This window comes from Canis lupus, chromosome 12 (assembly GCF_048164855.1).
Source record: "Canis lupus baileyi chromosome 12, mCanLup2.hap1, whole genome shotgun sequence".
Taxonomy (NCBI): domain Eukaryota; kingdom Metazoa; phylum Chordata; class Mammalia; order Carnivora; family Canidae; genus Canis; species Canis lupus.
Window position 1 is genome coordinate 11,714,320 of NC_132849.1, and position 27,412 is coordinate 11,741,731.

Sequence of the window (27,412 nt, forward strand, 5' to 3'; positions counted from 1 at the left end):
AATGTAATCAAGTAATCTAAACTTGAAGAAAAATTACCTGAATTAAGGCTGGCTTAGAGTCAAGGGAGATCTTTTTAAATTTTTTAAAAGATTTTATTTTTATTTATTCATGAGAGACACACAGAGAGAGGCAGAGATAAAGGCAGAGGGAGAAGCAGGCTCCCTGTGGGGAACCCAGTGTGGGACTTGATCCCAGAACCCTGGGATCATACCCTGAGCCAAAGGAAGACGCTCAACCACTGAGCCATCCATGCGTCCCCTGAGTCAAGAGAGATCTGGAGCAAAAATACCAAAAGCAATAAGAACGATCACTTGTTAAGTACTTTTTACATGCTAGGCTTTGTGCTGAGAGCTTTACATAGCTCTTTCAATCATCTCAATGTGCCTGGAAAGAACAGATTAGTCTTCTCAATCTACAGAGAATGAAACCAAGGCACCGAGAGATTAGATGATTTGCCCATGGTCACATGGTGAGTTGAGTAGTGAAGCTTGATATAATCACAGGTCAGTCAGTGCTCTATACCACTGTACCCCAGAGAAAGAAACAATACATGTGAAGCGCTTAGCTGGCATCTGGCACGTGGTAAGCATTCAGTAAATGTTAGCTAGTCCTGTTGTGCATAGAAAGCAGCCATATCAGCCCAGAAGAGTGGAGTTTGGAAGACAATTTTAGTAGAGAAGGGGAGGTACAGGGCAGCCTAAACTGAAAACATCACTGATGTTCAGTTATGATAGGCCAGCAGTGACTGAGGTGGTTCCTGGGGATAAGAACTCCTCTGAGAGAACAGAACCAGGCAGGCAGGCTTGGCCAAGCAACAAAGCCTCAATTCTTAGAAGGGTGGCCCAATGCTGAGTTCAGAGTAGCAACTGTTTTCAGACGTGCCTCCCAGCCCAGCCATATGGCTTCATGTCTGTGGCCCATGAAGAAGGTGAGGTCAGGCTATAATTAAAAACTCAGAAGCCTCTTCACTCAAGACTCTGTAAGACATTGAGTCATAAGTGCCCCCATTCATGTAGCCTTGTGGGATTTTATAACTTAACGGGAGAGAGGCACACTCTCTACTTCTACATGGAACACGGAAAGAAGAGCAGTCACGGTCAGAGGACCCAGAGACATTTGGGACTTGAAAGTTGCACAGGTCAGTTGTGGGGAGGAAGGGAGGGAGGGAGACAAAGCCCAAGAAAGCCTTAGTGGTGTCCAGCAGGGGGCGCTGGTGCAGAAGAGGATGCAGGAAGAACCTTTTGTTGGGGAAAAGGTTCCCTTTTCTTAGGGAAGCCCAGAGGGACAAGGGGGAGGGGAAGTGCTTTGTAGAGATGTGAAGTCAGGAGAGGCCAGGGCCAAGAAGGCACTAACACGGTCCCAAAGATGAAAAGCCAACTGGCAGACAGTGGAGATAACAAGAGGATTTGGTCACTGTTGAGGTAACGGAGAGAAAGCAAAGAGAAGACTCAAAAATAACAAGATTGCAAGACAGCAAAGATTGTGAAGCTCCTGAAAACATTAGAGAATTAAGGAGAAGAAGCTACTGAGGAACAAACCAATAAAAATGTTATATTCTATATATGAGTTAGAGAGCCATTAAGGCGCTGAGATGTCAGGGCTGCTGATGTAGATTTGGGAGTTAGTAGTTTCCAATCATTGTCCATATTGGTATCCCCCAAAGAGCTTTTAAAATCATGGATTCCTAGGCCCCACATCTAGAAATTTGTATCTTTTTTTTATGTTGTGACCAGGCCCAGGAACATGCATTTCCAGGGAGCTCCCTGGGGAGTTTTACCTGGCCTGTACATTTGGGACCAGCAATGATCTTTGCATCCAGATCCTAATAAATCAATTCACAACATCTCTGAATCAAATGGATCCAGAGAGTCAGAAGGCTAAGGATGATGTGCTTACTGACCAAGATACAACTGAAAAAAATGAAAGAAAGGGCTTCTCTGAGATACAGGCCAAGGGCACTCAGTGGTAGTGGTGAGAATAGAATGAATAGGCCTCTGGAGAATTTTTTGCAGGGTCCCCAGGACTTAAACTTTAGAATATCACAATCCAACTTTACATTTGTGGTCTGAACATCGCAGACCCAGACACTGGCATTCAAGGACCCTCCTTCCCCTACACACACATACACACACACTTTGAAAGTTGAGAATGAAAAGAAATCACAATTCCAGTTGATACTTTATTTTATTTCATTTTTTTGAGATTTTATTTATTTACCCATGAGAGACAGAGAGAGAAAGAAGGAGGCAAAGACAGAGGAAGAAGTAGGCTCCCCATGGAGCAGGGAGCCCAACACGAGACTCAATCCCGGGACCCCAGGATCATGACCTGAGCCAAAGGCAGACACTCAACTGACTGAGCACCCCACCACCCCCCGCCCCAGGCACCCATTAAGTTGGTAGTTTAGAACATTCCACTGCCTAGATTTGAATTCAGGCTCTATCCCCTCCACATGTGATCTTGATAAGTTGCATACACTGATTGGGTCTCTGGTTCGTTATGTGTAAAATAAGTATTAATAATGGCTCTTACCTCAGCAATCCAAGAGAGGATTCATAAAGTACTGAAAGCATTTGGTGCTAGCGCCTGACACAGAGTGAACACCCTGTGTTCTTGCTACTATTACTGTTTTCCTTCATCTGGTCACTCCCCATTTCATTTAAGCACTGTTTGCTGGTTCCTAAAGTATGTAGTACGTAAAGTCAGAAACCCAGAATCCAGTGGCATTTAAAGCCACTATGAAAAATAAATAAATAAATAAAAAATAAAGCCACTATGAAAAAAAATGAAAAAAAAAAAATAAAGCCACTATGAGGGCCCCAGTCTTGTGAAGAACAGCGTGGAAACCCAGACACTGGTTGTGTAGTTCCTAGTTCCTTCCCACACTCCCCACCGAATCATCCACACCACCCCCATCCCTAGAAGAGGGAGGAAAGTAAGAAAAAACCCACACTTCCCTTAAAACCAAATCAACATGACCATAAATCTCTTTTGATGGACTATAGGTCTTAACATGGCCTGTTTCCTTTAGCTCTGAAGAGGCTTCTGGAGTTTCTTTCCCTGACATACTGTAAGAAATGTCTTTTGGAATATAGTGACCTGGAATTAATAGCAATTGATGACAAAAGCCATAGGGACACCAGTGTTTGCTCAGAATGGCCTTCCTTGTATAACGGCTTATGTAATACCCAGTTCCTCCCCGTCCCCAATTAGTCACAGCCGCCCTGGGCCTCTGCACCGTTGGTTACCACCACAGGGCGTCAGCTCTTAGGCAATTCTTCAGTTTCAAGGGAACCACTGTTCATCCCTGTGCTTTCTTGGACTACAGCTCAAACTAGAAAAGAATGAGAATGGCATTTGGTTTTCTACAAAGCATTGCACATTCCAGGCCTCTCAAATCATTTCACGAAAAGAGATTTGAGCTCAGCAGTTCTGCAGGCAAACACAGCAACCATTCTGCCCCAACAGCAGACTATGTGGCCACTTTAATCAAGAGAGCAGATGTCTTCCAGACTACAGGCTGGCTCTCCCTGAGCTTTGTATCTGGTGTAGGGTGAGTAGTAACTCATCCTGGCTGGCTGGGTACTCTCCCAGTTGTAGCACTAAGGACTTGAATCCTGGGACACTGCTTCCCTCTGGACAAACCAGGGTGGTTGGTCACCTTCTGGCTGGTAACAAAGCGGGCAGTTCCTAAAGTCTGAGAAACCATCAGACAAGCCCCAGTACTGAGATATAACCCCAGAGCCAGTGCTTCAGCCTAAATCACAAGTAGGGGTTAGGAGCTGATCGAGGACAGATTAATGGGTTGACCTCTGATTTTGAGTACTTGTCAGCTTTAAATGGTTTCTGTCAATTGCCTGTGTTAAAATTGGTTCAGCTAAATCCACACATCCCAGAACACTGAGCTTGCTCTGTTGACATTTGCTTCTTCCTCCAGCCCTGGCAAATACAGTGGATTGATGATGATTGTACAAGTAGATTTCACACTTTTCATTCCCACTGCTCCCTGTTTCTGCTTAGACCCCATTTGCCAGATAGGGTCTTTCCTTTCTGTCTGTCCTTCTTTGATTGGTCCAGTGAGGGTTTCAGCAATGAGTTTCTACCACTTCAACATTTATGTTAAAACTGCATGTATATGCTCATACCTTTGCCAGAAAACACACACACTCCTTATAGATGGGCAACCCACTGCTATTCTAGACTAGCATTCAAGGAAACTCTTGTCGTATTTCTCATTGTTACAGGTTGCAAAGAAATTGTCCTTGAAGATGAATGAGGTTGACTTCTATGAGCCATTTATGGATGAGCCCATTGCCATCCCTGACAAACCTTACACAGAAGAGGAGCTTGTGGAGTTTGTGAAGGAACACCAAAGGTGCCCCAGATGGCATGCAGGGGAGGGTGGTGGTGGTGGGGTATGGTGTCTGGAAGATGAAGAAGAACTTCTCAGTCCTAACATTTTTAAGCCTCTCAGGAGCAACAAGTTGGAGCTACTACCCCAGCAGAACTGAAATCAGTAGTATGGCTTTGTTGGTCATTGATCAGTTGGGCAGAGATATTGCTACCTTTTCTGAATATGGGGTTCTGTCTGCCAACAGGGTTAGACCACCTCCCCACAATCAGCAGATCCCCTCCAAGTCGAAGTAAGTTACAAGTCAAATTCTGCAATAATAACAAGAGAGATTTAGTGACAGCCTCTTATATGCCAAATACAATGCTAGGTGCTTACAGAAGCTATTTTATCTAATATTTAACATTAAAGAGTATTATTATTACCCCAGTTTTACGGATCAAGGAATTGGGCTCAAGAGTAGTTACATAACTTTGCCATGGATGAGCATTTTATACATGGAAGTTCTGGGGGAGGAATATTTGATACCACTTAGAGTAGCTGTAGCATGGACCAGCAAACTTTTCCTGTAGAGGGCCAGAGAATAAATATTTCAGGTTCTGCGGGCCAGATGGTTTCTATCGCAATACAAAACTCTGCTATTGTAGTGTGAGAGCAGCTGTGGACCATATGTAAACAAATGGGTGTGGCTGTATCGCAATAAAAGTTTATTTATAAATACAGGAGGCCCTGGCTGGATTTGGCCCACCGGCTATGGTTGGTTGACCCCTGCTTTTGAGGGAGGGACAATTTTGAAACATTGAACATGGTGGTGGGTTCACCACCTCACCACACCACCCACCCTCTCCAGCATGTGGTCACATGTGTCTGTGGAACCCGGAACAAGCACAATGATTCTATTACCCAGTTGTCCTGGACCCAACAGGGAGGCAGCATTTGGAGGAGCAAATCTCAATGAGTCTGACATAGCTTTGCCAACATTCAGAAGGAGAGAAAACCATGAGCAAAATATAGTTTTACCTGTTCATCCACACATCTCTCAAAAGCTTTGGATTGATGCCCCTGACGATAAAACAATGCATTTCTGGTCCAGGAAAACCAAGACTTCTGTTTTTGCTCCCAGGTGTCCTCATTCTGGGTCTGCTCTGGGCTCTCAAGAGTGGCCCCAGTCTATGAGGAAGGAAATGGCTTCTTGCCCTGGGAATACACTGTGACCCTGCACCCTCTGACCCATTGTTTCTAATAGACTTCATTTATTTATTTATTTATTTATTTATTTATTTATTTATTTATTTATTTATTTATATCTTTAAGTAGGCTCTGCACTCAGCATGGAGCCCAATGCTGGGCTTGAACTCACAACCATGAGATCAAGACCTGAGCTGAAATCAAGAGTCGCATGCCTAACTGACTGAGCCACCCAGGTGCCACTGTAATTAGGCTTTATAATCCTTGGATCAAATGGGTCTGTGCAAAGGCTGGGAGCTTCAGACCCAGCTCCCCATGTGGTGCATCAGGATAGAACAGCTCCATCTCCTTAGGGGAGATTTCTAGAGTTTTTCATGTCCTTGCAAATGAACCAGCATTGCATTTTACATTTCACTGTGCTGAAGCTGCGGTGTCTGCTGTGGTAATCCCTACTCAAGGAAGCTCGTCTTTGTTTTGTTTTTTTCAGACCCACCCTACGTCGCCTACGCCCAGAAGACATGTTTGAAACATGGGTAAGAAAGTGGCAAACTCTTTCTGCCTTGTAGACACCAGTATATTGCCCAAGAGGAATACCCCTTTGAGTCCTCGAACTTCAACCACATTTTATTTTGCCAGAGTGGATGTCTGGATGGCGGAATATTTGAAACATGGATAACATCACACTCATTTAAAGCCCAGTTCTCCATGAATCTAATTTAAGCCTCTTTGGTACTACCCATGAGGCAAAACTACTCCATCTCTGAGTTTATTTCCCACGATGACTACTGGCTTCTGTTCACTGGCCACCAGAAACCCAGGGTAACATAATGAAAGGAGTCATATAGACTTGGGTTCAAATCTGGAATCTGCTACCTGGTAGCTCTAAGTCTTACATTGTCATGTTATCTTTCTAACTTTAGTTAGTTTCTGCTTCTCAAATCAGGGCGTTTTGTAAGGATGAGAGGTTGCAAAGAGCCCAGAACCTGGTAAGTGTCTGTCTGGCTGATCAATCTTAGTGGTTTTCATAAATATCAACAACTCAAGGTGCTGGAAGGCACTGAGTCAGATTGCGCTCAGGTCTAAGTCATAGACAATGTGTCAGCAGGTCAAATAGTGTAGAGAGAGGGTCACAGACATACAACCTCCCACCCCACCTCAGCTTTTATACAAAACTCCATAACCAGTGATAACCAAAGCCTGTGGAGCATTTTTTCAAAGCAGTCCATGTATCCTTTTAACCTGGATGTTTCAACAGTTCTAAAAAGTGTTGTAGAACAAGTATTATTTAACTTCATGTTACATGGGGAAACTGGTGATCATACAGATTAAGTTAATTACTACAGGCCAGCTAACTAATAAGCATTAGATCTTGGGATTTAAATTTGCATCATTTGGAGCCAAATCTTGTGTTCCCTTCAATATAATTCCCTAGAGTAAGCCATATCCCCGTAAGGCAACATTTTGTCAAGGGCTGGGATGGGGGAGGGGGCTGGAGAATTAACATGGAAGCATATATTTATTTATGCTTTGATTCGAGTCTAAAATGACATATGAACAGAATCATGGAGTAACTTGACACTTGATGTCTTATTACTGGTAACCTATTTGTACCTTTGAAGGCAGAACAAACATTTCAAAAGACACTGAAGAGCAAGTAATCCAGTCTGGAGGAGTGGACTATTTAAGAACAACCCAGCACAATGGCAACATACTTTCCTAACATTTGAACTTTCCAAAAATTTAACCTTTAAAAGGCTTTGTTACTAGATTTAAAAATAACAAGAGTGTAACAGTGCTTTAAAAATAATATTCCTCTTAGTTTTAAAATTTTTTAAGATTTTATTTATTTAGTTGGGAGAGAGAAAAAGAGAGCACACATGCACACAAGTGAGGTGGGGGATGAGTAAGGAGCACAAGGAGAAGCAGACTCTCCATAGAGCAGGGAGCCCGACTTGGGGCTCAATCCCAGGATCCTGGGATCATGACCTGAGCCAAAGGCAGACACGTAACCAATTGAGCCATCCAGGTGCCCCTCAATAATATTCCTTTTAAAAGATATTTTTGCCTTTTACTCAAAATAATTCCAGACTTACAAAAAATAATGTAAAGAATTCCATGATCTCTTTACCAGATTCCCTAAATGTTAACATTTTACCTCCTTTGCTTGATCACACAGTTCTTAACAGATAATAGGTATAAACATTCTCCCTACTGTCCACCACCCCTCCCCGCCGGCCTATTTGAGAGCAAGTAGCAGACACAACTCCCCTAACCCCTACATACTTCAGATATTTTCTAAAAACAAGGAATGTCTCTCATAACCATAGTATACTCATCAGGAAATCAGTAAAACTCGATTTCATCTATGGACCTTATTCAAATTGACCAGTGTCCCACTAATGTCCTTTATATTACACACACACAAAATTTTTTTTCCTGGCCCAGGATCTGATCTTGGCCATGAACACCATCATGGAATCCCCATATGATTTCTCCAGAAGCTGTAATCAGACCTAACCAGTCCCAAGTCTTCAACTAAGGAAGGAAGACAGGATCATCTTCCCATCCTTACAAAGGAGAAGCCGGAATCATTTGGTCAGAGGGATCTCTGGGGAGTCACTTCCCATGTGCCTTCCCCATCCACCTTTGCCACCTAGGAAAGCATTGCTCTGAAAAGCAGCATCTCCATGGGTCCTTGGCCACAGCAAATCAAACCATAGAAGCTGGGGAGAGTGACCAGTTAATGAATTTGGAAGTCTTGATCTTCAACACCCACTTCCCCAGACATTGCAAAATATTTAAATCAGATGGGAAAACTAAGTTGAGTGAAAGCAAGTACTGACTTTTGTCTTTCCCCAGTTGTGCAGGTTCTTAAAGCAGCGACCCATAAAAAACACATACTTAATTATTACTAAAGAAATTGGTGATGCAATACTTGCCTTGTGTAAATCGAATAGCTATTTATTTATTTAGAATACTCAAAGAATAAATAAAAAATCTTTTTTAAAAAAAACAAAAAATAACAAAAAAAGAGAGTATTCAAAGAATGTCAAAATGGGGCAGAGTGGTCACCCAGACTGAGTGCTGACCGGTCCTCCCCCTTTGACACCTTACCTTCCAACCAGCTTTCTAGCCTGGCAAGTGGTCAGGGTCCTGGCCAAAAGCCCACAGGGATGGGAATCAGCAGTGCTTTAGGGAATAACCCTCTCTCTGTGGCAGTAACAAAGTAGTGCTTCAAAAAGGGGGCCAGAAACCTCCAGATAAGCCCCTGGGATGCTCCATCACACCAGGGAGTCCGTAGTTTTAAGCGCATGTTTTTTTCTTTACTTCGCTTCATTCAACAAGAGAACAAGTATCAACAGACTCTGGAAGGAAACAGAACAAAACAAGAACAGTGGTAATATATCTGGTTGGTGGGTAACTGATGTGTGGTTTCCTTTTGGTATCTCTAATATTTTCTCTTTTTTTTCAACTAGTGTGTAAGATTTTTATCACCGTATGCTTTTTTTTTTTTAAGTCAGTGAGCATTTAATTACCTATTACATTGTGCTAAGCACAGGGGTTATAAAAATGAACATCGCTGTTGTGTCCTTAGGAGTTCAGGGTTGAGTAGATGAAACAGTCTCAAAACATATAATGCCACTCCAGTATAGCTCATACTATGACAGATGGACATACAAAGTGAAAGAGAATTCAGAGTAGGGTATTCAGCAAAGTAATTCCTAAGTCTTCAGCTCTTTGGGGGAATCTGGGGCTCAGTCAGCTTACCTTATCAGCATCCATTTTATTTTATTGTTTTGATTTATTTTATTTTATTTTATTTTATTTTATTTTATTTTATTTTATTTTATTTTATAGAGAAAGAGAGAGCAGGAGCAGGGTGGGGTGGTGAGAAGAGCAGAGGAAGAGGGAGAAGCAGACTGCCTGCTGGGCAGGGAACCTGATGCAGGGCTCCATCCCAGGACCCCAAGATCATGACCTGAGCAGAAGGCAGACGCTTAACCGACTGAGCCACCCAGGCCTTCTCATCAGCCTCTTTTAACTTAAGAGTCATTAATCTGAGTTTGAAACATCTGCAAACCCTATAGGGGACAATAGATTCATTCTGTTGCTATTGGTGATGTCAAGGAGGAAAACTGTTTCTCCTACCCTCTTAGGTTCAGTTCTGAAGGGCCGAAAATTAAACTGACAAAATACAGATTGGCGTGGGCAAGAGACAGATTTAATGACCTATTTATTATGCAAGGGCGTTTACAAGGAAATGTGAAGGGGCTTATCCACCATCTTAACTGGAAATGGGAGAGGCAAGGGGTCACTTCTGGGAGAACAAGTGACTTGTTAGGAGGTTGTGGAGAAAGGGAGCTTATGGAAAGACAAATGTCTTTTTGGGAAAGAGAAATGGGCTTTTGGCGAATAGGTGGGAGATTTGCTAGTTCTGTGATAATATCTGAGAAGAGAAATCAGAGCGGCTCTTGGGGATGGGGTTTATGACAACCAAGTTCTTCTGGGAGGCTCTGTTTTTAGGTAGATAAGGCATTCAGGGATTCATATGCTTTTGGCTCAAAACAATTTTTATGCCACAGTGGCTTATTCTGGACCCTTTCAGTGAGAGAAAAATCACGCAAGGCCAGATAGAACTGGCTTGAATCCCAGTTATGTCACGCACTAGTTCTGTAGCATTTAGATAAGTCCCTTCGATTCTTTAAGCACTAATTAGGAATAAGACTTTTGTCTGAGATTTAGAAATAACGTACTTACAAAGTACTGATACAAAGAACGGCAGGGGGCAGATGCTATGGTGGCTATTTTAATCATCAGTGTTATTCGAAGGCATAATCCTTTCCCTCAGAGTGCTTGCCATCTGGTTGAGAAGGGACGATTTCTGCTATTAGAAAGATAGTTTCCAAAGCAATGTGGTTCAAAGGTCAAACGGGTGACCTGAAGCAAAGGTTCAAGAGAAAGCCCCTGAGTGGTGTCAGTCCAGTGCCTGGTGAGCTAGGCTCTTCCTCACTCATGCACATTGGATTCTCACTGACTAACCCTGATTCGTGCACTTGCCCATGGATTCTTGCCTTGTGAGTTTATTACTGAAAATACCTGGCACCCAGCATGCACCTGCTTCCTTATAAGTGTTCAGCACAGGTTTATGAGCTGACTCTGAGCCTTGATTATAGCCCTCCATTCAGGCACCATCTTAGGCCTGTGGAGTGACAGCCATATGATGAGCAGCCTCTTAGCAAACAAATATGGATTCTTAATTCCAAAACCAATTTCCCGATGCATTCTAGAAGGGCACACAGAAGTGAAGCCTGCTGCACAGAGTTAACACTGCTCACTTCCCGCTGATGGCAGGAGACAGAGAAGAAGGGAAGTCTAATGAGAACTGATCAGGATATTCTGTTGGGTGATCATAGCAAATGTAAAACAGTGAAACCTCAGACTCCCCTTCTGGTTGCTGTCGGATCTGTGTAATAAACCTGCACACGCATGCACACGCGCACACAGGTACCTATCTGTAAAATTCAATTCCCCAGAGCGTCTCACCAAGCCCATGCTCACTCTCTTGTTTTTAATAATAATATTTCCCATTTAATCTGTCTTAGAATTTTTGGAGGTTTTGTCCATTCCAAACTCAAAGGGAAAAATTAGCATTTAGATAGGATTGCACCAGCATTAAAATCAATTGAAATGGAAACGGGGATCATAGGAGGGTTGAGATGCCTGGAGTTTTTTCCACAGGATGATTCTGATATGACATCCAGGGTGCCCAGTGACTCCCTTTTCCGGGGTTAGCAATAATCAGTATTCACTCCAGTTCATCACTGGTGCCTCATTTTTACACATCCTCCTCTCCATGTTTTTTGAGGAATCACATTTTTCCTACAGAGTCTCCGCCGAAGCTCCTGCTCTTCCTTTTGCAGGATGCATTGATGCAAAGGGGACACAGGTGCATGGTCCCTTCTGTCCAGGATGTAGAAACATGGAATACCCTTGCTTGCCCAGTGACCCTGTTACTGCCATCCCTTCACCTCTAGATCCATTCTTTGCATAGCCTCCCACATCTCAGAAATGCGTTAGAGGCCTTCCGCCAGCCTTGGCCCCAAGCAGGAGCCGCCCCCACCTCCACCCCAGGAAGGTGCCCCTTGCTGACTACACAGTTCCCCAGTAGGGGGCGTGCTCACGAAGACACCCTATGCTCCTATGCTCCTATATGATTCTTGCATGAACAGGACAGACCTACGGCCTAATTTACCTCAGTCTACCTGCTGCCAACTTGGGGACAGCTTCAGAATCTGTCAGCGGCATTCAGACTGTCCCGTAATCGCTGGTTGCTGGTGGTGAATTCTTGAAACGCAGACCAACAGTTGCATTTACTGAGCTGTGCTTCTGGGCTTGCTGCCTTCGGGCTCCTGATGAGCCAGACTCATGTTTTTCCTCTTTTGCCTTTTACTGCTGCCCTCCTGGATCCTGCAGCCCACAGGAGTGAGGCCCATTCAGTGCTCATGTCTTGTGTGTAGTGGGTGTTTGCCCGTCTCGCAAACCCATGCATTGGACAGCACACATTCCTCCCAGTTGCTCAGAGTGTTTCCTTCCTCCCCGTGTGTCCCTCTGTCCCCCTGGCCCCGGGTGTCCACTGCCCCTCCACCGCCTCCCCACTGCCCACTTCCATCCCAGCCTCTGTGTCTGTCCCTGACTTGCCCCCTTGTCTCTCCACTCAGGAGCGTAACCTCTGATTCCTTTCTCCTCCAGGAAGATGATTTGAACGGCATCCACATTGTGGCCTTTGCAGAGAGGAGTGACCCAGGTAGGAAACCCTCCCCATCTGCCCCCTTACACCTTAAGCGGGATCTGACTTCTCACCTTTGGCAGCCCTCATTCCTTGCTCTTCCCTCACTTCCGGTCTACAAGGCCACTGCAAGATATTGGGCACCCCCTGGTGGTCGTTGGTTGGCCACGAATCCTTTGTCAGTGTGCATTCAGCTAAGAGGAGAGATGTGGGTGGAGCTGAACCTCATTCTATTCTGCGTAGCTCTCCAAAGTATGAAGAAGCGCTGAATACTGGGGAGAATATAAAGACATCCTAGCTTTCCAGGGTGTGTGTGTGTGTGTGTGTGTGTGTGTGTGTGTGTGAGAGAGAGAGAGAGACAGAGAGAGAGAGAGAGAGAGAACTTGTGTATTATTTACCAGGATTATGATCTAGCCTATATAAATAACAATCCTACATTAAAATTACAACAAATGTATGCTTTGGTTTGTAAAATATGGTCTGTGCTTGGAAAACTTAATAGATAATATTCGTTCAAGCAGTGAGAACTGGACAAAACCAGCAGTTGATTTCTCAAGTGCAAAATGACCCTGCAAATGGATGCGTGACTTTGTTTTATTTTGGAACCTGGACGACTTTTTCCTGGCCTCACTCTTTTTAACATCGGCAGAGAGGGAAGGGCAGGAAAAATCAATATTGCTGGCAATAAAATGCTAAGTCCCTTTGGCAATGCTCTGTGAGATGAGGGGGCCCCAGGGGGATCGTGTAAGTGGGCATTCCGGAGCGCGTAAGGGGAGTCTGGGCATAATCCGCACTGCAAACAGAGAAGGCAAGGCACTTCATTTAGGATGGCTCAGCAGCAAGGCCTTGGGCCGTGAGGTGCCCAGGCGGGGGTCCTGGGACCTGACAGTGTGGAGAGCCACAAGCACCAAAGCCACCAGGGGCTGATTATGACAGGACCTCCAGAAACCTGTGATTTCATGGAGCTCGGAAGCAAGTGTTAAGGCACCATCAGGCTTAGGAACTGCCACCCCAGGCAATGTAGAACGGTGGCGCTTGCCTGGGACCTCTGTACACCCTTAGGGACAGCCAAGGGAGCTCCAAGAAGTTGAGCAAACTTCCCAAGAGGGCACAAGGAGTTAATGGGAGGTCACGAAGGAGCCATGGGTTGTCTTGGTCATCAATACATACCTGGTCCTTGCATAGCACCCTGACACAGAGTAGGTGCTCAATAAATGGCTCTTGGGAGGTGAGCAGATAGGAAGATGACTGACGAACACTGATTCTCAACACCAGTTTTTTTGTTGTCGTTACCACATTATCAGCCTCTGTGATTCTTACAGATGGAAACCTAAATGCTCTTATCACACCATTTCTAAACTTGTGAGATAATCCACACATGACAGTATTTGCCTTTTTAAAATGTGCGATTCAGTGGTAATTTCAGTATAGTCACACGGTTTTGCACTATCTAATTCCAGATCATTTTCAACACCTTTTTCAAAAGGAAATCCCATGCCTGTTGGCAGTCACCCCTACTTCCCCTCCCCCAGCCCCTGGCAACCACTAATCAACTTTCTGTCTCAACGGATTTGATGACTGTGGACACTTCATGGAAATGGAATTATGTAATCTGTGGCCTTTTGTGCCTGGCCCCTTTCAGTCAGCATAGTACATTCGAGGCTCATCCATTATGTAGTGTGTATCTGTGATTCATTCCTTTTTAGGGCCAAACAATGTTCTGTTGTATCAAAACCAAATTTACACTCCAAATTATCTGAGGGTGTTTCCTCCTCCTTTGTTTTTGTTAAAGTCTTTGAATGCTCACTGGCATCTCAGTTTTCCCACTGTGGACTTGGAGGGTTGGCAAAACTCTTCAAGGATAGCTAGTCTTTGTCTGAAAACGAAATGCCAGCGTGGTTCTAGCAGTTTCTGGCCACCCCTCTGCCCCTGCAGGGGAAAACAGCGAAGGAAGCCAATTGCCCAGGTTTTACAAGCCATAATCAAACAGAGTCGGATCCCTGGTGTTGTGTGAACAGAGATGAAACTGCCATCAGCGGCAGCCTGCTGGCATGACTCCAGGGGGCTTCCTCCCCCCCACCCCCCACCCCCATCCAGGATTGTGGGGAAGCCTGTCTGGCTCTGTGGAACAATGGAACAAATTGGCCTCCAAGAAGTTGCAGGAACCTGTCTGACCGAGATTGTGGCTGTAATGAATCAAGCTCCTGAAACTACTTCCACCTCCTCCCTGCACAAATATCTCTGGGCCTGAAGCTGTTCTTTTCCCCAGAGGAGGCCAAGCCAGGGCTTGTTACTGGGAAGCTGGAAGAAATGCCCTGAAAGGGAGGGGTGGGGGGGGGGATCAGGGCGTTTGCTTCAAGGGAGGGCCTGGCCCACTTGGGGCTGGGAAAGAAAGACTTTTCTGTGCAAGTCCCAACTCTGCGGCTAGTCGGTTGTGACCTCCAGGTCACTGAAGTGTAACCCGGGGCAGAGGGGCCTGGCCGAGGGATCAGGAGCTTCATTCCTGCCCAGACGGCAGTTCCTTGTGTACCTTTGCTCCTGCTAACAAGCTGTGCAAGGCTGATGGCCCCAGCCAGACCCCTACTGGCTTGGCCAAAGAAAGAAGGACATACATCTGGGACATCCATGCAGCTCTCCTTAGAGAGCTAAGACTTGAGGGCCAGTGGGACGTGGAGATGATCTCACTGGGTCCCATTCTGTGTAAGTGCATGATCATGACCATCCCAGCCTAGATGAGAAGAGTGAGTCTTCTGAATCACTTGCTGTGATTCGAATTCCAGCGGGCTTTCCTGACCTCTGCCTGGGTCCTGATTATGATGAAGTTGGTGATGATCACTTGTATGCTTATGTGACGGAACCCCACGTGGGCACTGCTTGTTTTCTTCTCATTTTACAAACGAGGAGGGTGAGGCCAAGACAGGGTGACCTGCTAGGGGAAAGCAGAGCAGGAATGGAGCTAAGGGCTGACTGGCTTCCTTCAGGGGGCCAGGCTTTGCTGATGACCATGGGCCCCATCCAGTTATGACCCCTGGGGACCTCCAGTGATCATTCAGCCTGCCTCCTTCCTCTCTGTGCTCTTCACCACTCCCTCCACCTCTACCATGTGGAAGACCTGGAGAAGATCAGAGAAGATCAGTGGCCAGCTGGAGATCATGCAGCTAGAGGCACAGCGGACATGCGAGCTTTGATTTCCTGGCGGCTTTTCTGGGCACAGTGCAGCTGAGCTTGCTACCTGCCTGGCTGCCCTGCAGAGGCTGGCCTGAGCATGCGCTCTGCTGCTGCACAATGGGTGTGTGTGTGTGTGTGTGTGTGTGTGTGCGGTGTGCAGGGCAAGCAGAAGGCGGGAAGTGAGAAGAGAGCAGCCATCTGGACGCTTGAGAGCCAGTTAAGGAAGAGAAGTCAGCCATCCCCCTGCTGTCCACTGATGTCCCCAATTGGGGATAGGACTGACTATCCCAGGGACCGGGGTCCCCCTAGGGCTCCTCTCCGAGTCGTTCTGCCACTGCCAGACTGCAGATCTGCTCTCCAGGCCCTGGAAGGACAAGTCCTGTGCTCTGCTCCTGCCCCAGGCCCTGCGCGCTGCTCCGTCTTCCTCCTCCAGAGCCTCCTGAGCTCAGGATGGCCCCGGAGCCACTGCTTGACAGGTTTGCAAATGAACACCTCTCCTCTGCCGCCCCCCGATGTGTCTGCGTCAGGCTGACATCTTCTTTATAACACCTGCTGAAAGGTTCGCAGAGTGGCATTTCTACATGAGTGCACGCTGGATGGATATCCTCCAAGGGCCCAGGGAATATTAGCACTAACAGGCTGGAAATGCAAGGACAGGCTGCCGTGCACACGCGTGGATTGGCCGTGGAATGAGTGTCTCCAAGCCCCGTTCCAATTGGATTGCAACCGCCTGGGGGTTCTTGTAAAATGTTTTTGAGATCAGTTGTCTCAAATGGGAGGGCTGACTGCTTCTTTGAGCTTCCCAGATGTAAATCTGGTTTATCAAACTTAACATTTTTTTGTTCTTGCTAAGTGTGAACCATGCATGTAATCTTCACAACAGCCCTGTGCACTAGGTATCGTCCGTATGTTCTTCCCCGATACACAGATGAGGAAACAAAGGTATGGAGACATTAAACAATGTCGCCAGGTCACATAGCTCATAAGTGGCAGAACTGGGATTCAAACCCAGGCTCTCAGCCCCTAGGCCGCGCTCTGAGATACACCCGTCTGTGCCAGACAGAGCCCTGGCTCCTAACAGGGCTGTGACTGGCCTGGAACTGGTCCCCCAGGGCTTGGTGCAGCCTCATTCCCACCAGATCCTCCCTGCCTGGGAAGGAGGAGAGCATAATCACCAGTTTCCCCTCCCACAGAGATGTGATTCCCCGAGGCCTCTTGCTTGCCGTGGGAAACCTGGCTGCACATGAGCCCTCAGCCCTGGGTCATGGGACTTCAGGTTCCAAGCCCGTGTGGCAGTCAGGGAGTCTTGGTTCTCACAGTGCCAGGTCCCTCTTCTTTATTTAGGCTGATCTCTAAGACTCTAGTGGCACTTAGAGACCTCGCCGAGTTAACCAAGCAAGCACACTGTAGCTGGGGGGAGGATGTGGTGTGATTAGAAGGAGGGGCGGGGGGCAGGGGGCATCCAACTGCCCCAGAGGACGCTGCCTCCAGGCTGTCTCCTCAAGCCCCTTGCTCCCCTCCTGTTGAAGCATTCACACTCCACTCACAAATCTTGAGCACAACCTTGAGGAAGGAAAATGGCAACAGCTTTGGTAGGAGGCCCAAGACCCCAGACGGAAAATGCTTGTGGAAATGGCTCTAGACCTGCAGACCAAAGACCTGAGTTAGAATCCTGACTCCTCCCCGCGCTCTCACGTGATGCTGGGCGAGCCACATTCTCTCCCCAGTCTCAACTCCATCCTCTTTAAAATGGAAATAAGAAAATCTTCCTGACTCTAGGAGGACTAGATAAGAAGATTAAAGGCAGAGACTAGTTTCAGTGGCTAAATAACTGCTAGGTCCAAAATCATGGAACAATATTTCCTCCTTTTTTTTTTTTTTTATTTAGCTTAAAAAAAATTATGGACTCTTCCTTCTAAAAGATACATAGCCACAATTTTAAAAGGTCTCTAAGTTTAGGTATCATTGATGAAGGAAACATTCATCTGTTTCAGATCTATCCATTCATTCATGTAATTCCAATTGTGGACTTGTCTTGGGCTTTACATTGAATTACAGAAGTGAAATATGGCTTCATGCACCTGCTTCCCCCATCAAAAAGGGAAAGTCCACGGTGGCTATTTCCCTTTTCCAAAGGCACCTGCCCAGACACCAGTTCTACAAAAAAACAGAAGCTCTCCCTAAGAGGAAATTGAACTTGTAACTTACAATTGTAGCAACTAAATACCTGGGAGACCAGTTTAGTGGCCTTCCCTCAACTTTCCCACATGCATGAGAATCCATTCCAGCAGGTCTACATTCAAGGCTGGGAATAAAAAGGTAGAGAACGTACCAGGCCTGTGAACCTTGAATCAGGAATGTCCAAGTTAGCTTAATGACCTTGAAATAAAGGAATTAAACCTTGCTTTAACCCACATATTGAGGCAAGGTTCTCATAATCACACCTGCTGGCACAGCCACCCCTGAAGCCTTCAGTCATGGAATCATTAACAGGGGCCAGAAGGAACTGCCCCATAACACCATATCTCCTTTTTTTAAAGAGAGACGCGGAGAGAGAGACAGAGACGTAGGCAGAGGGAGAAGCAGGCCCCCTGAGAAGAGCCCAATGCGGGACTCGATCCTATGACCCTGGGATCACACCCCAAGCCGAAGGCAGATGCTCAACCACTGAGCCACCCAGGTGTCCCGACATCCTATCTCCTGGCGTAACTTCCTATGAGCCTGTCTTCTCTACTGTGTGGGCCAAGACTGCACCTAACACACTGTTTGTGCTCAGATCATTGTACTTTGTACATTGTATCTACGCACTAATGGAGAAATGAACGGCCACATTCCCTTTATTTAAGCAGGAGTCCAGATCATTTAGGAATAATGGCTAAAGCTTACTATGTGTTAGGCGCTGTCTCAGTGATTTAGAGGTACTAACTCATGTGACCTACAACCACCTTATGAAATAGGTACTTTTATTATCATCATCCCAATTTTACAGATGAGGGACCAAGACTTAAGTAACTTGCCCTAAGTCACACTCAAAATGGCAGAACCAGGATTTGGACCCAGGTGGTTTGCCCCAAGTGTCTGTATGTTCAAGCCTCATGCTGGGCTGCCTCCCTCTACTCTATTTTTGGAAATATCCAGGGATGCAGAAGGATTATGCCTATTATAGAATTCATCACCCCAAAAATAAAAAAAACTGTCCTTGGCTCTGGATGAGGTTTCTTTTGCTTTAGTGTCAAACTCATTTATCAATTTACTCTGTGAATGTTTTTTGAGTTTTCCTTAGTCTTCTGTAGGTGCAAAACCCTGTCATAGTTCTAAAATTGAGCACTAAGCCAAAATGTTGTCTTCTCTTGTTTTACGTAAATACTCCAACCTGTTTGATTTTCCTAGTAGAATCCGATTTTTATTCCCTCAATCTTTTCATTTTTATCTCCAAACCTGCTTTAGCATGTAAAGTAAAAAGGGTTCCTGTATGTATCATTCCTTTTTATTAATTCCAACATTCTGTGGGGTTTTCCATCACAAATCTACAGCACTCTCTTGTGTGTGCAGCTGTAGTACCGATGATGCAATACGGTGCCTAGGCGGCTTCTCCCCTCCCTTTACACAAGTCTATCTCTTGTACCTCAGATTTACTTTCTACATGAATCAGGGGCTATGTCGTTGAATTTTATCGTCCTCATGAATTTCTGATTTGTCAAGTTCACTTTTACATTCGTCAAGTTCACCTTCCAGAGTACTTCCTTCTGGCTCCCAAGAGTAGTCATAGAAAGTGTTTTTAGAGAGTTTCCCATTGTGGTGTGTGCATGATGATACATAATCCACAGGTTCCAGAGAAGGGAGATCCACAGTGTTCGGACAGCAGTGGCCAGTGGCACTCTAGAGGAGCTCGACCTTCTCAGCCACTCCTACAGGCAGCAGGAGTTACAGCCCCCAAACCCAACTCCACCCAACCGCCACAATGATAATGACCTCTAAAGCCCCTGGCCCTATGCATCCCAAGTGTCTGTCTACAACATAGCTTGTGATATACAGGTTTCCCTCACTGTCTCAATAATCTCATCACATCCCTTTGCATTTACGAAATATCTATGTTGTTACTTGTTTTTGCTGATGAAAAGAGATCCAAAGAGGATTTTTGACTTTATGGAATGTTATTGCTTCTCTACAACATTTTGGTACATAGGAACATTCTACTTTTGGATATCGGGGGAGATCTGTAATTCAGAAATAGATAGAAAAATCTGCCCTACGACCCAGCAATTGCACTGCTGGGGATTTACCCCAAAGATACAGATGCAGTGAAACACTGGAACACCTGCACCCCGATGTTTCTAGCAGCCATGTCCACAATAGCCAAACTGTGGAAGGAGCCTCGGTGTCCATCGAAAGATGAATGGATAAAGAAGCTGTGGTCTATGTATACAATGGAATATTACTCAGCCTTTAGAAGCGACAAATACCCACTATTTGCTTTGACGTGGAGGGACCTGGAGGGTATTGTGCTGAGTGAAGTAAGTCAATCGGAGAAGGACAAACATTATATGGTTTCATTCATTCGGGGAATATAAAAAATAGTGGAAAGGAATAAAGGGGAAAGGAGAGAGGATGAGTGAAAATATCAGTGAGGGTGACAAAACATGAGAGACACCTAACTCTGGGAAATGAACAAGGGGTAATGGAAAGGGAGGTGGGGGGGGTTGGGGTGACTGGGTGATGGGCATTGAGCGGGGGGCACTTGGCGGGATGAGCACTGGGTGTTATGCTCTATGTTGGCAAATTCAACTCCAATGAAATATATATATATATATTTCTATATATGCAAATCACCCAAGCAGAGCACATCTCTGCAGGAAGGGGCTGTAGGCTCTTCTTTCCGAGCAGGAGCTCTGCTTTCCAGGTAGCAAGGCTTGAGGAAGCCCAGCCTGAATCCTACGGCTAGCAGTACAAGTTAGCGACATTGAGAGTGACCCACTCAGAGCACTCAGAGCACCCACTCAGAGCAGAGCTGCTAAGAATAGCATGCATTTCACCTGGAATGTATAGAATATGAGGAAGTGCGGAGAAGAACCTTTATGGAGAGGCCCCAAGGAGCCAAACAAAGGCTGGAGCTTCTGGGGAGAGGAGAGACTTGTTTTTGTTTTGTTTTGTTTTGTTTTTTGAGAGACTTGTTAAACAGGTGCTCAAAGTGACTGGGACCTCTGACAAAGGAAGAAACTTAACAACGAAAGGGCAGTTGCCAGATGGAATTCCAAGGCAGGTGGTGGGTTGCTTGTAGAGAAGATGTACACTGCAGGCCACACATTCAGCCAGGCCAGAAATGTGACTTTCCTGTCTAGAATCAAACTTGTTTTGTTTTGTTTTGTTTTGTTTAGAATCAAACTTGTACCTGGTGGGAACTGGATCTGGTCACGGATGGCTCCCTACCTTCACCCCAGCATCTCTAAAAGTCCATTGTCATGCGGCTTCCCAGGCCTAGACTGGTGGGGTATATATCTGGCCAGAGTCGCTGTGGTTCCTGCGGCCTCTAGCCCTTGTTCCCAGCAGATCACCACTGGTCCTGTTCATCCCAACTGTGGCTTCGTCCGCATTCCTCAGAACCACAGAGAACTAGTGGGGCCTCCCGACAGACCTTCCTGCCCTAATGCTCCTGCACTAAGGGGTCCTCCAGGAGATTCTGGGGCCTTCCCATTTGCCAGAGTTTCATTCTGAAACAAAGCATGGGTCCCCTGTGCTCTGAGATTCCCTGGATGTGTGGAGTTTCTGTGTGTGGACGCACAGGCACACATTGGCTTGCATCTCTGTGCACGCACACACACGTATGTACATGCAAACACACGCAGGGGCAGAGCTTATTCTCGGGAACTTTCCAGAATCTCTACTATTTGTTCCTAGTCAGGAGTGGGGTGGGGATGCTGGGGCTTTAGGGTGACTAAACATGCTTCTGAAATTTTTTGTTTATGGTATAAATTTTATGCTCCCAGTCCTTAAAGGTTTAGGCTTTAATTTTTTTTTAATTAAAAAAAATTGTGTTCTTGAGGCTCACAAGGCTTGTCTCTGCTTTTCTTATGAATCATCCCTCCCCTGGGGGCAATAAATGCCGCTGCCTGACTAGGGGGAGGGCAGAGCATACAAGGAAATGGTGCGAGAGGGAGGGAAGCCCCATTTACTATCTCACAGCTATAAAGCCAGCTATAAATCAGAAGCTTGGTTTGAAGGTTTTAGAAATTCCAAGTTGTAGAAATCTCAGGGTCCTGCCTAAATGTTCTTGGTCCGTAGAACTCAGAGGGATAGCAAATTATTGGTTTCAAGAGAGGGCACAGAGGGCCAGGCAGGGGTTCTTCTGATCCGGGATTGCACTTGCTGACTCAAGGCTGGTTGGTTTTCACATGTGGACCAGCAAATGGAGCCCGGCTTTGAGTTAAGAACCAGAGTCTTCCCTGTGAACTTTTCATTTTTTTAATTTAAAATTTGTATTGTTTCCTCTGAGTAAGCTGCTCGGTGGCTGGAGCTCTCATCTGACTCATTTTATAGAATAATCCTACAACTGGGGTATACACCAAATGGCCTAGGAAACCCTCATGGAAAAACCACACTCCCTACTCTTCAGTCTGCATCCCATGTGTGTGCAGGGAGTAACTCAGACTTCTTGAATCCTGCTTTAGATGGCTACGAGTTCCTGGAAATCCTGAAACAGGTGGCCCGAGACAATACAGACAACCCTGACCTGAGCATCGTGTGGATCGACCCGGATGACTTTCCTCTGGTGAGTGGCCCAGACCCAGGCACTGTCCTTGGTCACCTTCACAGCCCCGTGTTTGTGTTTAGTGTGAGACCCAGAAGCATGAAGGAGGATGTGAAATAGGAGGACCATTTGCGGAAACATAGTGACCACCTCTATCCAGTGTGGAAGACCTTGGTGACATTGTGGGGCAACATTGAATTTTGTACCTGGTGCTGACGCTGACATGCTTACACTCACCATTCTCACTCCCTGGAAACCACGGAGCCGTCCACATGAGTGAGCTGGGTGAAATCCTGCTAGCACTTCCGTTCCTGTGCCCCATCCCACCACTACCCTTGCTACAGCCTCTTTCCTGTCCCGGCAGGGGCCCATCATTCTCCAGCAACCTGAGATGCTAAGTTATAAAAAATCCCACCTGACCATTTTGCAGAGTGAAGAACTTTGTGGAGAGAACTCCAACCTCTTGGAGGGTAGAGACCCTGTCTGTCTTGTTTCATTGTGTTCTCTCAGGCCATAGCATGTTGAATGTATAAGAAATTTAGAGTCAGAACTCTTGCTCGTGTTAGTGATCAATGGCCAGAAAGTCTTAAGTATGCTTAATTTTAAAGAGAATAAACAGAATTTGTATGGTACATGAGCCCAGTGGTGGTGACAATGGATGTAGCTACTGTATGCCAAGAACTATAGTAAATTCTTCACAGGCACCATCTCATCAAACCCTCCCATCAACCCTATATAGTAAGTAAGGACTGTCATAATCCATATCTGACAGATGAAAAGAATAACAGCTGGCAAGGGTAAAGCCACCATGTGGGAGATGTGATATCCTGGTCCAGGTGTGTGTGATGCCAAAGATTTGTCTACTAGTGAGTCAATAGACTTTAGGCTGAATTTAATTGCTGGTAAGCAGTACAAGTTTAGCTATCAGAGGTTATAAATGTTAACTTCTCTTCTTCTAGGACTTATCATTTTTTGCATATTACATGGCTGATCATATCATGACCAAAAAGCCAAAATTGAGGGAGTTTAATGACCTCAAGGGTCCTGACACCCAATTCTACATACAGAATAAGTGAATCAAAGGCAGAGACTTTCAGGACACTGGGAGCCAAGGTCATAACTCTGGGTAATCATAACAATGTCATGGGCTCATCAGACCCTAAATACCATGATTCTTTAGTTAACCTCTGCCTGGCTGTGTTTCTAGTTTATTTGGACTGCTTTGTCGTGCAAGCTTGCAGATGGTCTGCTGTTGTCCCAACCTACTCTATATGTTTGTTTGCCTTGGTTTTTACAAAGGAGAAATCTTCAGACTGTTCGGATTTCCCAGGTTCCTGATTATCCCCAGTCCCCATCAGGCCATATATTCGCCTTGGAGAGTTCCTGCCACTGGACATTTGCATTGTCTTAGCTCCATGGTCCCTTACTCCTTTAGTCCCGCCCCAGTCAGACATTAGTCCCTGTGGATCCCAAGCCCGGTGAACAAAAAAGCCCTCCTTTTACTTCCATGGCCCTTCACTGCCTTCCCAGCTCATCTCATGGATCAGAGTAGTGCAAGGTAAGGGATTTTAAAATGGAAGCTTGAAAGAGAAGTGGAGTAAAATTGTTCCCTCACCACACGTGAACTATAAAAGAGCCACAGTAATTTGGAAATCGGCATTGGACCATCTCTGTAATATTCCTCCTTACAGCTGTCAAAGCTTTTAGATGACATGTTTTCATAGTTTGTGTTATGACCTCTTTTTCTCATACTTCTTTAAAGTACTCGAGGGCTGAGGCCAAGTCTTCAATTTCTGAAGTGCCCACAGCTGTTTGGGAGACCTTTAAGCAATGGTGACCGATGATGGGAGGGCAGGCGGGTCCAGCCACAATATGTGGCTTTGACAGGGAATGCCCTCTGCCTGTGGTCTAATCTTATTTTTTGTTGCTTCAGCTTGTTGCCTACTGGGAAAAGACTTTCAAGATTGACCTATTCAAGCCACAGATCGGGGTGGTGAATGTGACAGATGTGAGTATCCCTCAGGAAAACTCGCTTTGTCGCCCTTTGTTGTCCTGTTTTCTGCCTGGCAGCCCAGACTGTGACACCACGTATAGGAATCTATCCTCCTCTGAAACAAGCAGGGCCCTTGGCTCAGCCCAAGCTCAGAAAAATTGCCAGTGTGGCCCAAGCCTTGCCTCTGAGCCAGTCCCAATCTATGGAGTCATGATTGTCTTCCATGGGCCTTCCATGGAAATACATGGCCCATTTCCTTCCTTCTGGGGCCAGCCCGTCCTGTTTTACCAACTATTTGGAACTTTCCATGCAAGTATGCTGTCCTGTGTTTTCTCCTAAAGCCCAACAACAAATTCGTTTTATACAAAGGAACCCGCACGTGAAGCTGCCATTGCACAGTGGGTGATTGAAGGGGCTGCAGGAGGGCAGGAGGAAGATCACGGAGGAGCAGGGGCCACTCCTCACCAGCAGACACCATTGATCTGAGTCTGAGAGAAGCCGGTGTGGTGGACTAGCGGAGCAGGAGGAGCTTTAGACCTCAGTCTCGATGGTTGATACAAGTCCACCATAATAACAAAAACAGAAGGGGAGACAGATACAACAGACAATGAGCAAATAGTGGACAGAAAGAGATGGCCCCAGAGAAGTCACTAGAGCCATAATTGATTTGCAGTGGAAATGCTTGTGGATGTTAGCAATGTTATCCCGTTGGTAGGCGTTCGGTCACCTTGGGAATTCTACATTTGTTTAGTCTGTAAACCGCTTTTTTAATTAGTAATACTGATTGATAATTTTTAAAACTGACTCAAAACGCTTGTAAATAAAACGGTAGCCTATGAGGTGGAAAGCAAAAGTACTTCCCACTGCCCTGACCCCTTTCTTGGTTCCAGTTCCTGAGGGAGCCGTTGCGGATAGTGTCATGGCTGTCCTCCCGGAAGTGGCATGTACGTGTTTGCTGCTGTTAGATGGGTATCTTGTAGATATGCTCATGAAATCAGAAGGAAAAAAAATGGTGTGAATATACTTGTGATTCATAATGATACTTGATTCCAATACCCCGGGAACTGCCCCAATTCTGGGCTGCCTCCCACCCTCCAGCACTTTCCACAGGGTCAGGCTCATGCTGGGGATAAGGAGGGCAGGCAGGTCAGGGTAGGGAGAGGGGTCCACCAGGCGGTGCTGGTGACCTGGAGAGACTACTCCAGGGTGGGAAGGGAAGGCAGAAATTCGGGGGGTGGGGTTGGAGCAGCTGCTGGTCGTAGTGGGCTGGACCTGGCCCATTCCCCTCCAACCCTCCACAGCCCTGCCTCCATACCCACTCTCCTTCCCCAGAGAGCCTTCTGTGCCAGTTATACACACACACAATGGAAACACACTTTTCCGTTTACACTGTACAAGCAGGCTCCTACACACAGCACTCTGCATCGAGGCATGCCCATCAAACAGCGCACACGTGTTCCTGATGACTGGGCCAGGCTGCTCGGAGCCCTCTGGTTTGGCTGGTCCTTCTGGCACTCACTTGCTCGCTCTCTTGCTCTCTCGCTGTAGGCCGACAGTGTCTGGATGGAGATTCCTGATGATGATGACCTGCCCACAGCTGAGGAGCTGGAGGACTGGATCGAGGATGTGCTTTCTGGAAAGATAAACACTGAAGATGATGACAATGAAGAGGGGGATGACGGGGATGATGACGAGGACGACGACGATGATGATGGCAATAATTCTGATGAGGAGTCTAATGACGACAGTGATGATGATGATGAGTAGCCCCGACCCCGGGTGATGGGTGAAAACACAATCACAGCTGCCCACTACCATGCAGACAGCACCAGGGGGCAGCGAGCAGCCCCAGCCTCCGCGCACCAGCTCCTTCTCCCTTTCCCATGCCTTTTCCCACCCCCTTCTCACCGGGAGCTGTTCCACTCAGCAAACGCCTCTAAACCCAGTAATCCCACTCAGCAGGGACTAGTGGGGAATTATTCCCATGTGGACTGTCTTGATTGTCTTGGAAAAGCTCTTGTTCTTTGCCAGACCATCACTGGTCATGGCAAGGCCGGAACCTGGCGGTCTGGGGACAATAATCCTCTGACACCTCAACTCAAGTCTACTTGTCCTTGACGTGATAATAACAGAATTGACAGCCGGCAAACTCAAAGCAGAGAGTGACCTCACAGTCCGAGCCCAGGGAGACCCACGATTCATCCATTTAGCTTCGTGCCTAGAACATCAGTGATAATCCCTCCTTCAAGCGAGAGGTTCCCTCTTAGGAAAGGCTCAGCCTTGGAAACAAGTGTATAAATCAGGTTTTCTTGGCTCTATTAAACGTACTATTTCAAGGGTATGTCAGACCATTATGAATTCAGATCCAAGGGTTTGGATAGCTATCAGGAGGCCTTGATACACATGCGTACAAACGTCACCATCATTTCTAGCACGTTGGGACATGGGATGAGAGGTCGATTTGCTTTCTTAATTTCTTGTCAGTGGCAAGTCTCACATTATACACAAGGGGCTGGGGGAACTGTAAGGATGAAAGATTTTAAATATTTTTTCTCTAGGGTTCATGCCCTTGATTGAGTCAGCTGGCTTCTTAGCCTGAGCTGGGATCTGGATACACTTTTCTGTTGCTGCTAGTGGGTGCTCCCATTGGGAGTGGAAGTTGGTTTATCCAGAGGTCAATCAATGCTCCATTTGTCAGCCCTCCCACACTTGAGCAGGACAATAGCTAGAGTTCAGAATGGTGCCCCGAGGCACTGAGAAAATCCCAAAGTGCCTTCCAAACTATCTAAAAGTTCCATTGTGCTCAGTAGTTTTAGCATTAAGTGTGCTGATATTATGATGTTCTAATTTATTTTCTCAATCTTTTAACACATGTGTAAGACACTGTGCAAATTCTTTGGAAATAGGGTAATTCTTTTATGGAATAGTAGCCAACTAACTCTGTCATTAAACTTATACTTTGAAAATATTGAGGCTATCTTAAACATCCTCTTGGTTTTTCTGATCCTGCTTGTTCTCTCTTGGTTCCTGTCCTACATTTCCATCCCTTCTCTGTTTTTCTTTCTGGCCCCTCTTCCTCTGCCTGCCCTTTAAGTGAGAGTGTTTCACAGTATCTCTCAACTCTAACATTGTTCCAAGGTATTACCATCCATGCCCATCAGCTACCACCTTTGTGCTAA

At 46.0% G+C, this 27,412-nt stretch overlaps 1 protein-coding gene across 1 annotated transcript in view; it reads left to right on the top strand.

The window, feature by feature from the left end:
• The window catches only part of CASQ2 (calsequestrin 2), a 65,220-nt gene extending 38,019 nt beyond the window's left edge, over positions 1-27,201 (top strand). Inside the window, exons 6-11 of the mRNA XM_072769655.1 lie at positions 4,246-4,376; positions 6,028-6,073; positions 12,291-12,345; positions 22,161-22,261; positions 24,174-24,248; positions 25,782-27,201. Coding sequence (XP_072625756.1) covers positions 4,246-4,376; positions 6,028-6,073; positions 12,291-12,345; positions 22,161-22,261; positions 24,174-24,248; positions 25,782-26,000 — 627 coding nt within the window. The 3' untranslated portion in view covers positions 26,001-27,201. The remainder of the gene's footprint in view (positions 1-4,245; positions 4,377-6,027; positions 6,074-12,290; positions 12,346-22,160; positions 22,262-24,173; positions 24,249-25,781) is intronic.
• The last annotated feature ends 211 nt before the right edge of the window (positions 27,202-27,412 follow it).